The sequence below is a fragment of the Cynoglossus semilaevis genome, chromosome 5 (assembly GCF_000523025.1).
Source record: "Cynoglossus semilaevis isolate Cse_v1.0 chromosome 5, Cse_v1.0, whole genome shotgun sequence".
Classification (NCBI taxonomy): domain Eukaryota; kingdom Metazoa; phylum Chordata; class Actinopteri; order Pleuronectiformes; family Cynoglossidae; genus Cynoglossus; species Cynoglossus semilaevis.
The window spans coordinates 15,138,316-15,153,506 of record NC_024311.1 but is presented as its reverse complement, the minus strand read 5'-3'; the positions used below and the strand labels follow the sequence as shown (position 1 = coordinate 15,153,506).

At 41.5% G+C, this 15,191-nt stretch overlaps 1 protein-coding gene and 1 non-coding gene across 2 annotated transcripts; both read left to right on the top strand.

Moving 5' to 3' along the window:
* The first annotated feature begins 280 nt into the window (after window positions 1–280).
* Window positions 281–13,177, top strand: lrp3 (low density lipoprotein receptor-related protein 3). The gene is made up of 7 exons (XM_008310731.3): window positions 281–1,533; window positions 5,380–5,515; window positions 5,994–6,199; window positions 6,319–6,935; window positions 7,060–7,532; window positions 7,799–7,931; window positions 8,766–13,177. The coding sequence occupies exons 1-7, from the start codon at window positions 1,452–1,454 to the stop codon at window positions 9,645–9,647; spliced, it is 2,529 nt and encodes an 842-aa protein (XP_008308953.2). The 5' UTR covers window positions 281–1,451; the 3' UTR covers window positions 9,648–13,177.
* Window positions 494–567, top strand: trnat-agu (transfer RNA threonine (anticodon AGU)). The gene has a single exon. It is a non-coding gene; the product is annotated as a tRNA-Thr (tRNA).
* Window positions 13,178–15,191: the final 2,014 nt, after the last annotated feature.

Genomic DNA, 15,191 nt, shown 5'->3' with positions numbered 1-15,191 from the left:
CATTAATGACTCAGGCATCAGATGCTCAACACCTGGGCTTTTCAAACAGCCAGAGCTTCATAGTTGAAGTTGACTTATTATTTGTTTAAAAATTATCCACAAAGACCACTGTGTCTATAATTGTTTGATAGAGCAGGATGAGACACATCAAAAATAAAGGTTAAAGTGTATCCGCTGAAGCAGGGGTCTTCAAGGACCCTGCGATTGATGGGCAGACGGTCCTAAAGCCGGATGTAACTGTTTGATAGAGCAGGATGACACACAACAAAAGTAAAGGTTAAAGAGTATCCGCTGAAGCAGGGGTCTTTAAGGTCTACCCGGGCAAGGACCCTTCGACTGATGGGCAGACGGTCCTAAAGCCGGATATAAATGTACATTAAATTAAATCAGCAAAAAAAAAAAAAAACCTTCGCCTGCCCTCTGTTGAGTAAACACGCAAAACAAGATCAGACTTTTGTGTATATATTCTTTAATTTTGACGAGTTGGACACGCGGCGCCGTGGCTTAGTTGGTTAAAGCGCCTGTCTAGTAAACAGGAGATCCTGGGTTCGAATCCCAGCGGTGCCTTTTGGCGGGGTTTTTTTTAAAACATTTTTTTCACACAGAACTGATGTGATTAATATACTCGCAGGTGTGTCATTCAGTTTAGTTTTCCGGCAACATGCTACGCGCTACTGTGACGTAAGACATTATAATATGAGAAAAAGCGCTCCAGGCCAGCAATTTGCACTACATCTATTTGACCACAAGAGTACGCCACTGCTCTATCTACCGGGTGAAACGTTTCAGAGACGACAATAGAGCCTGCGCAAACTGTTGTAAACTGAAGTGATTATTAAATCTGCATCGATGTTTTTTCTTTTGCTTGTTATAGTTAAAATAATCGAGGTGATTATCGGCGCCAACATTATCACATTATTTTGTACACTGTCGACATATTCAATATAAGCTGGTGTAGTGAGAAATATGTGAGATAATGATGCGGATTAATTATCACAACAAAAAATAAAATATTATACAGACAGCCCGGAAATCTAATTTCTGTCTATAAAATAAAATACTCCACTTCATCGCTGCCGTGAAGCCTCGTGCTTCAACCCAAGTAAGATAAATAATTCTAAAGTCGTTTAAAAACATATGTATTTTCAGTTTCTTCTTCAAAAGGCCGTCGCGACTTTCCCACAAATCAACTTCAGTCGTAGGGTTTAAGCGGTTTGCCGTGCTTTTATTTTGAAGCCAGTGACAGGAAACTCTGATGCGCCTTTTTTTCTTTCAACTTAACTCCGGTGTTATGGTTTTCCCCGAGGCTGAAAAGGAAGACACAATGGCTTTCCGCGGCGAGGAAAAAGCTTATATGTGCAGGGTGGTACTGAAATGAAGACAGTCACACATGTCAAGCATACAGTGGAGACTGTGGCCGAGATAAGAGCGCACGTCCCCGGCCGTGGACCATGGGACTGACGCCGCTGCCGCCGCTGCTGCTGCTGCCGGTTTTGGCTCCGCTGTGGTTTGGCTCCGCGCTGCTCTGTGCAGGTGAGTGAGAGGGAAAAACAAGGCATTCATTCACTCACTGCGATTTTCATCATGTTTGTGTGTGTGTATCTATGTGTCTGTGCGTGAGCGCGCGTACACACGTACTGTTAACTCTGTACTGCAGTGTGAAAGTGATGTATCAGGTAGGTGTTAGAAATTGCCACATTTCATTGTCTACTGCTGACTCTTTCTCGCAGTGATTGTGTGTGCGCGCGCGCGCGCACGTAGAGTTATATGAACCAGTGGTGGTTTTCATTGCTGTGATTGTTTCCAGTGACAGGATGGCTCTCAGTGTGCAAGAAACCTGCGAAGGTATCGATCTGTGGTGGATAAATGATCAGACTGTGTGTACAAACATGGACGCTCACCCACTCTCTCTCCCACTCTCTCTCTCCCTCTCTCTCCCCTGCTCTGAGTGTGATGCTGCTCTCAGCATTACATCATCACTGCTTCCCTGCAACCTTTCAATCTCTCTCTTTCACACCCTGAGCAATCTCCTCCCCCACCCCCCCACCCCCACTTCACTTTGTACTCTCCATGATTCACTGAATAATTATTCAAACCTTTGGTTGGGATGTGTGTGTTTTATGGTGAAATCATCAGTTTTAGCTGGAATTTAGACCAAGGTGAAGGTAGAGTAAGCTGGAATTTCTATGTAAATAAAACCTCCCACTTTACAGTGTCACAGGTTGTTTATTTGATGCTGTCTGTAGTAGAGAGAATGGTAGATTTTCTATTGTTTTCATGTTTTGGTCTATTATTATATTATTATTATTATTATTATTCTACAGTCCCCACTTCTAGTTGTTACTAAAATCCGGTCACAGTGAGACACTGACTCACTGTGGATCCTCAGGCTCTGCTTCAAGTTTGGATTAAAATCTCAAATGAAGTTAAGCTTTTTTTTTTTTTTTTAGGCTGTAAAAATGCTGCTATTGTTCAAGCATCTTTCCTTTTTCCTCACACAATAACACACACACACAAACCCCGTAAACCCACCCCCACCCACCCACTTATAATGTTGTCATCGTTTACAGACTATGCAGATGTTGTTGCCCAGAGAGCGGATGTCCTGACTGTTATCCCAGTGAATCTAGAGTCTGTTTATTCCATTATTTCATCACCAACAGCCACTCCGATGACCATCACTGGATTAGATTTCCTTGTAGGTGAAATAACACCACGACTAAAACCTCAGCTCAGCAGTTTTTTTCTCCCATAAAACCTGATGTGATGTAAAGTTTCTGTATGTTGTGATGCCTTCATCAAATTACACAGGTGCAGAGGGAAGTCGTTCAAATGTTTAATCAGACACAGTCACTGCTGCCACGTTAGAACATGATGTTATGGTGGTATCAGTGTATCTGGCTGATAAATAAAAACATGACGTGCTTTGTCAAAATACCACCTTAAAAAAAGCAGCTTATATATAATTTAAATACAGTACAAATGTATGTTTCCAGGTCGATCTCCAACGCAGGGAACAAAGTAATTACCTCATGAGAAAGTGGATAATACTTTGTCAATACAGCCACTAAAATGGAAGAAGGAGAAGGAAAAAAAAAGAAAATACACTGAGAGAAAATGAGCCAAAAAATTAAATGTCATTGTATCCTACACAAGAGTGAACAAAATAATCAGTGCTATTGAACCTTTAATGCTGTGAATCTCCTCAGTAGATGGTAAAGATCCAAGAGGCTAAGATTCAAAGTGTTTATTGTCTCATGCAGTGTAAAAAAAGGAAGAAACATTTTCTCTATAAAATTAAATTCTACCTCTGCTTTCCATTAAGAATGCCGAACATTTAAAAAACAACAACTAAGAACACGGTTAAAAGCAATTTGAAGGCAACATGTGCACAAAAAAAAACCCAAAAACAGTTTTATGTAGAACGGATAATTAGGTTTGTAATTAGGTTTGTAAATCAATGGCCTGGAAATCCATTCAAATCACAACAAACAAAAACAAACATCAGTTTTAGTGTTTGATACAAATTTGAAAACAAAACAAGAACTACTTCCTTTTTTCTTTTTCTTTTTAAAAAAGGGATGAATTTAAATTAATTTATTTCAGAGAGCGTTGATTAACACGTGTTACTTTCAAGGCTCAACACTACAGCATCCCTGAGTGAAGCCTGAGGAATCCCTCGTCTCCACCAAGCACTGGGCTCGTTCTGCTGACTGCACTGATCCATCAAAAAAAAAAACAACAAACTCAGCAGAAGTGATCAGCCTGACTCCTGCAGGTCACCACGGTGGAGCAGATAGACCTTTAATCCACACAGCTGAGGCCACGCCTCCACGAATGTGATGATTTACCTTTTTTTTTTTTAATGGTTGTTGGACGTGATCCTCAGCCACGTGGTTCATTTCCACATTAAGCAGCAGAGAGATGAGGAGGAGACGCCTGCAGCTCTGTGTCTCGTTCCTGTCTCATTGTTACTCAGGCATTTCCTGGCTCTGACATCCCCTGGAGTTCATTGTCTCCACAGGCCTGTGCGCCTCACATTGTGTTGATCCCTGTGGCAGGGTGTGATGGATGGAAGAACACTGTGTTGTTGCTTTGGGTCTTTGACTGTTGCTGCATCCTCTTTGGTTTCCATGTGAGGTGCAGAAAGGAGAGAGGAGGGGATTGTTTAGGTTGTTTTTCTTCTTCCTGATCACAGAGACGAAAGTTTAAAAAAAAAAAGTGTGTTTGTCTGTTCTGGCAATAACAATGTGGAGGATGATTAATTCTCAAGAACAGCGGCTCTGGTTTCTGAAACATTGATCTTATTTCTCTGTGTCTCTGAGATCAGTCCGTCTCTCCCGCTGCCTTCATCTGTTATTGGCTGCAGGGCGCGATGACATCAGTTCCTCGGTTGGCACGAAAACGCTCTGACATTTAGTCATTCACACGTCACACTTTAGAACAATTAGGTCTTCAGATAACCTTTTTATTTTATTTTCACCTGGACTGACTGGTATTTCAAACGAGCAGATTAGAGGAGCGGCTGCTGCTGGGTTGAAGTTAAGACGTCAGGGTAAATTAGTTTGGACGTGTCGAGTGGAGACAGTGGATTTACTGGACAAAGGATGTTGGAGATGAAGCTGAGGGACAGGAGGGGGGAGAGGAAGAACCTCAGATAAGATAAGTGGTTTTAGTGACATCATGAAGGTTGATATGAGGGTCAGTGAGGTCAGGGTGAGGTGGTCAGCGGTGGACCACCACATGGGATGTAAACAGAGAACATGAATGCTTTTACTAGTGGTTCAAACTGGTGATTTTCTGAAAAAAATGAAAATTATTTATATTTAACAAAAAAATGTTAAATTAAATAAGAAAAAGTCAAAGTCCAGTCTGTGTTAACAACAAAAATGCTGACATTATAAATATGTCAGTATTATGGCCTAAACTGACCTTTGACTTCGGTATGTCGGTATTATGGCCTAAACTGACCTTTGACTCATGTTGAAGAAAGTTATGAGAATATTATTTTTGTTTTGTTTTAGGTCATTAATTTAAAAAAAAATTGTTGTTTTTTTCTACACATCTGATATTAATAATTTCACAATTAATTATTAAAATTAAATAACATAGTTACTGGGTGTCACCGAGTTCCTTTAAAGGCATCACATTTTTCAATAATTAATTTATTGTTAAAACTAAACCAAAATAATTCTATTCATTTTATGTTGATTGAAAGGTATTTCTGCCTCCACATCATTTTATATTTTGATTTAACCAAACCACAAATAAAGCGATTGATAATAAGTGAATACATTTACTGGAACGATTCATACAAGAGATGATAAGTGATGGATCTCTGTGCCTCCCCTCTCTTCCTGTCCCTTTTGTCACCATCAGGCTGCAGTGAGCAGGTGGAGGTCCACACGGAGCGCAGGGGCGTCATCTACAGCCCCTCCTGGCCTTTAAACTACCCTGCTGGAGTCAACTGCAGCTGGCACATCCAGGGAAGTCAGGGAGAGGTCATCACCATCAGGTTGGATCTTCATTTTATGGACCTTGATTTTTCTCCAGTGACACAGAATAAAAGTAAAAACAGAAGAAAAAAAAATCCACAGAAAAAATATATACGCTTCACAAAATTGAGTATTGAGAGGTGGATGTTGTATAATTTATATTATTTTTATATATATATTATTTAAAACATTGAATTGTAGTAATTTATGGCCTTTTGTACTGGTCGATATCATTATTTATTTATGAGGAGTTAATCAAAGTGATGAGCAGTAGAGATAAAATGTTCTAGAATCTCATGCTGCTTGTACTGTATATATTGTCCAGTAGCGCCCACCACAGGGCAGATGTGGAACAACAGGTTTGTACTGTATCTGTAAATCATTATTTTCTTTGTTAAAAATAAATACAGTTGTGTGATTTTATTTTTTTTTTCTAATCTCTAATTATTGAAAAGGAAGTTTCTCTTCAGTGTCATTGATTTTATTGTTTTTCTCTAGTTTCCGTAACTTTGACCTGGTGGAGTCAGAGAGTTGTTTGGGAGACTGGCTCATGCTGACTCCGGTGAAGAATGGAGACTTCAGGCTCTGTGGCTCAATACTGCCGCCGCCTGTTATCTCCACCAGGGGGCGTATGTGGCTGTACTTCCATTCTCAGGCCAACAGCTCTGGGCAAGCTCAGGGCTTCCGTCTCTCATACATCCGAGGTGGGAAACAGAAATCAATCAGTCTGATCCATAGATAATGAAAACGTTTTTTTCCTAAAGTTCTTTTACCGTTAAACATTTTGATGCCAATAACGGCCACCGTGTCCCTCCTGCTGCAGGTCACCTGGGTCAGAGCAGCTGTCAGCAGGATGAGTTCCTGTGTGGCAATGGCAAGTGTCTTCCTCGCTCGTGGAAGTGCAACGGTCAGGATGAATGTGGCGACGGAACCGACGAACGCACGTGTTCCCCTCCCCCCACCGAGGCTCGTCCTGGCCGCTGTCCCATTGGGTCGCTGCCGTGCACCGAAGCCCTGTCAACCCGCTGTCTTCCCGCGACCCTGCGCTGCAACGGAGCCCGGGATTGCCCCGACGGCACCGATGAGTCCAGTTGCCCCGACACCACCTGTGGCAAACGTCTGGGCAACTTCTACGGTTCCTTTGCTTCACCGGATTTCTTCCGACCTAACCACAGTGCTGCCACGGAGCTCAGGTGCTCCTGGCTGCTGGACACGCAGGACCCCAAACCCATTATGCTGCAGGTGGACCTGCAGCTGGGGCCGGGGGATTCGCTTCACGTCTACGACGGCCTCCTGCAGCAGGCCGAGCATCTGCTGCAGGTGCTGTCGCATCACAACAACAGACACATGGTGCTGCTGGAGTCCAGCAGGGGGCAGATGAGTGTGCTGTACAAGGCGAAGCCACACAGCCCTGGACATGGCTTCAACGCCACCTACCAGGTAGAGCAACCTGGACAGTCTGTATATATGGTGGAAATGTCTGGTATCCAGAGAATAATGGTGAAAAAAAATTATCGGTGTGAGTGAATGTCTTCATTTTTTTTTCTCTCCTCCAACCTTCTAGGTCAAAGGTTACTGTTTTCCTGGTGAGCATCCCTGCGGCAGTGACCAGGGCTGTTACTCTGAACGCCAACGCTGCGACGGCTACTGGCACTGCCCCTCCGGCCGCGATGAGGAGGCCTGTCCTGGCTGCCCTGACGGCGAGTTTCCCTGTGAAGGCGTTGCAGGAATATGCTACCCAGCCTCGGAGCGCTGCAACAACCAGAAGAGATGCCCAGATGGGTCGGATGAAAAAAACTGCTACGACTGCCAACCCGGGAACTTCCACTGTGGGACGAATCTTTGCATCTTTGAGACGTGGCGGTGTGACGGACAGGAGGACTGCTTGGACGGCAGCGACGAGAGAGACTGTCTGGCCGCGATACCCAGGAAGGTCATCACTGCCGCCCTGATCGGCAGTTTGGTCTGTAGTCTGCTGCTGGTCATCGCCCTGGGCTGCGCCCTCAAACTGCACTCACTCAGGAGCCGGGAGTACAGGTGGGCCCGGCTGTGTGTCAGAGGTCATCTGTGTGTGTCTGAGGTCATCTGTGTGTGTCTAAGGTCATCTCTGTGAGTCTGAGGTCATCATGACAGGAAACTTTCCTTTTCCCTCTTTCCACTCACCCTTGTCTGATGTCATCTGTGTGTCTGAGGTCATCATGACAGGAAACTTTCCTTTTCCCTCTTTCCACTCACCCACTGACACCTGTGTCTGCAGGGCTTTTTTTCCTTTTCCCTCTTTCCACTGACACCTGTGTCTGCAGGGCTTTTGAGACACAGATGACTCGCATGGAGGCGGAGTTTGTTCAGAGAGAGGCCCCTCCCTCCTACGGTCAGTTGATAGCCCAGGGCCTCATCCCTCCTGTAGAGGACTTCCCAGTTTACAACCCCAACCAGGTACTGCATTCAGTCACACACACGTCAGTCATAAATGTATGGTCTTGTCAAGATCCCAGAGCTTTTTTTCCTTTGACTGTTTTAACCACTTTCCAAATCACGACATTCGTAGGTACTTGTGAAGTTATGACTCTTTTCTGTATCTTAAAAAAAGGTATCATTGAAATTTGAGTTGCAGTCCTTCTCAAGTTTCAAGAAACTTTTTAGGCAGAACATTTTTAAGATTTAATTTAAATGTATATTAATTAAAATAATGGCAATTATAATATTAGTTATTATAAATGTCATTATGTTATGTATATATTGCATAAATGTGTATTTATAAATAAAAATAGAATAAGCTATATATGTATGTATATGTAAATACATACATATATATGTACCTTCTAAAGGTTGGATGTGTAAGTTTGGCCAATGGCTTGTTACTACAGTCAGTCTGAGAACAAGATACGGTTTTGTGTCATTTCTCGTACAGTGTGTTTTTATTTCCTGCGTTTCTTTTTACTTCTTTGTAGAGAGTGAGTTTGAGGAATGTCTGCTGAAGGATTTTGTTTCTTTCTGGACAGTGACACAGTACAGTTTCCTCTCTGTTCTCTGACTAAAGGCCCTAGAGCGGGAACTAAACCACTTCCCTTCAGCTTATTCAGACCGTAGTCAGAGATGTGCACTTCAGTGGTGCAGACATCCTTTTTTTTTTTCCAGAGAAAATGGTTTACTAATGCCAAACTTTGGGTTTAAAATTTAAATTTGAAGCAAAGAATGCTTCCGTATTGTCAAACTCTGGGTTTAAAATTGAAATTTGAAGCAAAGAATGCTTCCGTATGCCCCCCGCAGGTCTCCATGTTACAGAACTTGCGACTGGCCATGCGCAGACAGATGAGACGCCACACAACACGGCGCACGTCCTCTTCCTCTTCTTCTTCCTCCTCGTTTGAACGGCACCTGGGGCATCTGTGGAGTCGCCTGTCTCGGACTGGAGGCAGAGTCAGAGGCCACGCCCCGTTGCAAGATCCCCCGGGTCCTACTCAGATCATCCTGGGGCTCCACAGCTACCATTCCATGGGGGAGATGGGTGCTCAGGCTAGGAGTTGTGGTCAGATCCAGAATGAAGCCGACAGCGTTGGTATCGCAGGCTGCAGATTCTCAGACTCCATGAACCTGCAGCCCTGTACACCAGAGAGCCCCGCGTCTCCTCTCTCCTCACAGTCAGCCGACAGTCCAGAGGACGAGGAGCTTTCTCCTGTCAGAAGGGGAGCGTCCAGGACTCAACAACTTCCGCCTCCCACTGCTGGTCTCACCGTCTCCTCAGCCCACAGTGGACATCTCACAACGTTACACGAAACCTCAGTGCCCACGTCTCGAAAGCTAGTTTTTGAGCTCGCAGTTAACTGCAAAGGTGTGTCGTTGAGACGGTACTCCCCCGTTGGACCTTTGTCTCCTGTCTCACCTCCTGTGTTTCCTGGTAGCTCTCAAACTCCGTTAACACATTCACATCCACAGAGTCCAGGGGTGACTTCACCGACGGAGTCTTTGTCTTCTTTTTCTTCCTCGTCTTCTTCCTCTGTGAAGACAGAGGACAGTCATCTTAATAACAAAGTGCCAAGAAGGAAAAACAGGAAGGTTAGAAAGAGGGATGAAAAGAAAAGGCTCTCGTCCTGCGGCAGGACTCTCTGCGATGAGAGGGGAGACTCAGGGAGGGAGGACACTCCATCCTGATGACTTCAGGAAGGACACTCCACATTCTTTCAACCTTGATACGGCCTGGTGTTAATAAAATCAGTTCAGCTAAAGTGTCCTTGAAAAGTGCCCACAACTCATCGACAGGTCAGACCTGAACCCTAGTTGGACACATGGAGGAGCTGCAGTCTCAGATTTAATAAAAACTAACAAAAACAAACATCCCTTCTATATTTTGAATGCTTAAAAACTGGCTTAAAAATAAAAAAGTAAATCAGTGCCTACTTTACTAAAAAAGCTCCTGAGTCTTCATCTAAACTACTGGACTTTTGCTCAATTTTTATTTTTTTTGCTTTTTTTTATGTGGTTATTTGAATCATATTTAAATTACAACAGCAATTAGTCTCCAGTCTGGAGACTTCTACACTTTTTGAAGCACAGACCACTGGGAGTCCCAGCGAAACTATGCTAGCATGCTAGCTAACCACCTCAACTGTGTTTTAACGATGACCCTCGCTCGCTCAGGCATCGAGTTCTTATGTCTGTCTCACGTCAATGGTGGAAAAAGTCTGATGTCATTCAGACTGAGGTGTCATTTAAAAACTGCTGACACACGTCTGATTCATGACAACATTAGAGTGTCCTGGACCGGATTTGAAAAGTCATCAGAGTTGTGCCGTTCACACCATTATTACAAAACAAAATCAGATTGGGAGAAGGAATTGGATGTGGGCCAGTTTGGGCTGCAGTCTGAACACACCCTTAAGTAACACAGCTAATTACTGCAGTGCTCGTGCGTAATAAATCTCACTGTGTAGTTTCCTGGTAATACTGTTGGGACAAACACTTGTGTCGATGGAGGCAACACTCATTTCTGGACGTCACTATGGAAACAACAGCGGCAAAATGGTTGCCAAAGCAGTTCTGTGTTGTTGTTACTCAGAGCCATGAGAAACCGTCATTTACTGTGAACCTCAGAGCCTCTGCAGCGATCACTCGTCCGACCTGATGTTTTTATCGTTATTCGGATCAATCAGCCACCTTTCCGGACTGTTCTAAATGGATGGATGGATGGGTGTCACTTTGACTTTTTTATGTTAACCGTATTTTTGTTATCAACCAAATCTACCAACAGAAGCTCATTACTGCTGTTCAACAGGTCGTTGTACTCTGTATATTATTATACAGAGGTTTACTGTTTAAACCAACACTGTTGAAGTCTATACAGTAATATAGTATATACCATCACTACAATGAACATAATGAACTGGCTTTTTTTTTTCTTTTTTGTCTTTGTACCTTTGTTTGTGCACCTGGTACTACTGTTCAAATGTGAAAGTACAGTAGATTTCTGCTTGAATTTATTCTAGCTTACGTTCTGTCTTTACATCTTTTCTTTTTGATATTTTAAATTTAATTATTTTTCTTGGCTTCTTCATATCAGCGTCAACATTCAGCTACTGTACAGATTTACCCAGCAGCGCTGCGGACAGTGAAACCTAATGTTGCCCAAAATCTCTTCAGGTTTTGCTGTCAGATTATAACTTCAAGTTACAACATACGGTCAAAAATATTCTTCAACATAAACGTCAAATAAACCCACATTCACGTAGCTGTAGCAAACGCCACAAAACATCGAATGATAACTAAAGAAAAATCGAAATTAAATAAACAAACTAGCAGGTAAACCACTAAAAGTTCTCAACGGTCTCTGTGTAACTTACGGAGCTAACAAGTGCTACTTCCGGTTTTTTAGTCATTTCAAAATTAGAGCTCGTACTTCAAAATAAACAATCGGCTGCAACAGTTGTCTACTGGATTTTAGAAAAACTATACGTATCTTACCTTTATATGACTCTGACACTCTGGGTTCTAAAGGTCAAACGTTCTCGTCCTTGGAAACCAGACAAGGTCACAAACTAACAGGGTGGCTTATTTTATTTTATTGTCTTTAATGTAAATGCTGCAAGAGTTTTGTCTTTTTATCGAAATTTGTTCACAACAATAAAATACCAAATATCAATAATAATACAATATAGTTTCACAATGAGCTGAATGTAAGACATGGGAGGAGCTCTCTCCTTACAAACACTATAACATATATCACATTAAATGTAACTGTATGGATGTAAGTCTTCTGACACCTGATGTCACTGTTTATTGAGTTAACAATACAATTTAAAGGGAAAGAAAGTGACAAAGCAATAATGTGTAACCACCCAGTTGACACCTGGTTCCAGCTGACATCATCGTCTATCATGATTGGTTAAACAGACAACTCCAAGTCACATGGAGACCACTGGTGCACAGTCTACTGTCAGTCACTGGTAAATCAAACCAGGAATAACATAAAAATGGTTGAATAGTTACTTCTTTTCAGACAGAGCACTTTGTGTCTTTTTTAAAAAATGAATTTTTACTCTTCTTGGTGCCATGATGGAGATATATTTAGCATGCCGCTAAAGCTGGCTTTATTAAAAAAGATGGCTTTTATTCACAGATGGCAGGAAGTATAATGCTAATGTAAAATTACTTTTATTTTCTTTTATTTCGGAGATAAGAGCGCTGGCAGTAGAACATTGTTCCGACGTGTTTACTGTGGTCATCTTGTCAAAGTTTGAAAATGAATGTAAATGTGTTACCTGTACTTTTAAGACATTGCCATGTGACTTTTCACGCTTATCATATGACTTTCTTTCTTTCTTTTTATTTATTTATTTATTTTATTATAGTGGTAATAGAGTCTCATACTACACATGGACAGTGATTATTTCATGTCAGGACAGCGAGTGCCAATTAAAAAATACCGTGACAGGTAAACTCAGAACACATAGTGACCTCGAGGTTTTCTGTTATCAAGTCAGATAAATATATTTCCGTTACTACAATGGTATAAAGGCGTCTTTTTACCTTAAAGGCCCAGCAATAACATAAGAAACCAGAAAACTCACTAGAAATCATTCACTGTAGATTTAATTTTCCACTTAGTGCATGAGTTGATACTGTTATTGTCAACCCACCTTTCTTGCAAACACAAATAATCATTGTTTTCTACTACAGTGGTTCCCATCTGATGGGCAGTACACAGTAGTAGTAAGTATATTGATGCATTATCTTTAAATTAAGTAAATTATTTATGCTTCATTTTTAAATGACCCATGGACCTGTATTGGTCTGGGCACCGAGGGTTGAGGAACCCTGAGTCAATGCAGCCTGGACTGCTGCTCCTGTATAGTACTGTGTGTGGCAGCAGAGGTTTGTCAGGATATCACATCTGATGCCTCTGTTTTTCAACTTCCTTCTCTATTTTCCATGTATTTCTTTTTCTGCCTTAAAGTGACTTTTTGATGGTGGACATCTTAAGGAACGACACCACTAACGAAAGTCTGTTTATGTGAGACTGAATGTAGTGAAACAGCCACTTAGTTTGGCCCCTCCTGCAGTTATCAAACAATTATTTTATCTATTTTATTTCCTTTTTTTCACTCCTTTCCACCGATGTAGTTTCTGTTCTCCATCTACTGCTTTAACTGCTGCTTTACTTAAAGTGAGCTGAATGTGGCATTTTTTTTTAAAATCTTTTTTTTTAATTATTTGTAAACTGCTGCTACGCTTCTGTGCCATTTGACATGTGTTCTCGGCCCAAAGACTAATTTCAGTTTGAGGAATTTAGCTGTTTAAACATTGCTCTGTGGTCCACGTAGGTGAAACGGATTCAGTGTGAAACACCAATGTTTCATTGGACTCTGGGGGAGACCTTCGCTCTGTGTATGTAACATTTATTAAATGAAAATGACTCTTGGGAAAACGCTGGTCCATTTCTGACGCTCAACTTTATTTCTCATGGCAGGTTTCCTGTCAACACACTGTCTCACGTAGCTGAATACACTGGATCAACGCCATTCAGAAACACAGCCTCTCTAAAACGGGCTGTCTGATTGTGACCTCTCTGGAATACCTTGAATTTTCTTTTCTGGTCAAAGACTGTAGTTTAATAAAAGTCTTCTTGTATTTATATATATATATATTTGTATATTTACTGCTGGAAGTGGAAAAGCCCTCAGGACACTGTGAGGTTTTCTGATCAAAATGCTGTATCCATATAAAGGCTGTGTTGATTATTGGTTTTTGTGCCAACAGTTATTAAATTCCAAGCGTGTCATCATTTCTTGGTTATTTCAGTGTGTAATTGTAAGACAACAATATTTTATAACTTTTTATCTGTTATTTATCAGCTGGCAATTTCTTACATAATCTATATAATATATATCTGAGCTATAATTATTTTAAAATACCTTTTTTAAGGTATGTATGAATTCAGCCCCAACTCCACAAAAAAAAGTAGAGCTAGCTTTACATTATGCTAACTTTAGCATTGAGCTTTATGTGTTGTTTCCATAGCTTAAAGCAATTATTGGCTTTCTAAAAAAACAAAAAACAAACATTTGTCATTTTTGGCTACATCTGAGCTATGTCTTCGGAAATCTGGAATTAATTTTAGACAAATTTCCAGTTTTCTCTACCCTAACATAACCATAATTTCCACAGCTTGCTTCTTAGCTTAGCGTGTTAGCATGCTTTCGCGTAGCCTCAGCCCAACACTTAAAACATTTTTCAGGAGTTGCTATATTTAATGAACAATTACATTGTTATTTATGTCTCAAAAACAAAATGACACATTTACAAAACAAGAGTTCCATCCATTAATAGTATGTCAATGTAAAAACATGTCTGTGGAATGATCTACGCAGGAGCCCTTGGCACATGTGTAACAGTCTTTCAACAAGTATGTCAACCAAATGGACAGTCCCTACCATCGCAAACAGACATGTTGTGTTTTCATGTGCGTTTGTCCTGTGGATTTGATGCAAATGGAGAAATCCAGCATGTTGGTCCTGGAGAAATGAGCCATAGTTTGAGCTCAACTCCAATGTTCTGGTTTACATTACATGTAAATCGTATCCTCTGTACCTTCTGTTCGGTTCACAAAATAAGCAGCTTAGAGAAGTGACATAAGTTATTATCCCCATACACAGGTCATCAAATTAATACACAGTACCACGTTGGGGAGGGGGGGGCACCATTACCCTAATTTAACTTTAAGGATGGGACAGAAGAAGAACAACGAGCATATGGTTATAGTTTCACACTACGGTGGTTGATGATGAAGAGGCTCGGCCAGGGGTCGCTGCTGCGCTGATGTGTGTCTTTGGTGAATTGGGAGCAGATTCACATACAAGGAAACTTCCACTCATCCATTCACTGACCTGTAAAAATAGATTCTGTACCAAAGATCCGTAAGAGTAACGCTGCTGATGTGAGATCTTACAACAAGAGTTAGTTCCGCTTCAAGACATTCACATGATACTTGGATTCTAGTACCTGCGTTGGCAGCTCAAGCATCCAGTTGAATTCACAGTTTCACAACAGTTGACTGTTGAAAAAAATATGGAAGACCATCATTTCTTTTGCCGTATGTATAATAACTTAGCTTATTGGTTTCGGAAAATGTGCAAACATTCTCCAAGCTTAGTGTAAAAACTGTTGTAAATATGGCAGGGGGAGAGGAGAGTCAAGTGTGGG

What these genes read in the sequence shown, in the direction of transcription:
- lrp3 (XM_008310731.3), top strand. Translation starts at nt 1,452, where the DNA reads ATGGGACTGACGCCGCTGCCGCCGCTGCTGCTGCTGCCGGTTTTGGCT. An exon ending in CTCCGCGCTGCTCTGTGCAG is followed by an intron (nt 1,534 to 5,379) that starts GTGAGTGAGAGG and finishes TGTCACCATCAG; the next exon opens with GCTGCAGTGAGCAGGTGGAG. An exon ending in CCGTCTCTCATACATCCGAG is followed by an intron (nt 6,200 to 6,318) that starts GTGGGAAACAGA and finishes CTCCTGCTGCAG; the next exon opens with GTCACCTGGGTCAGAGCAGC.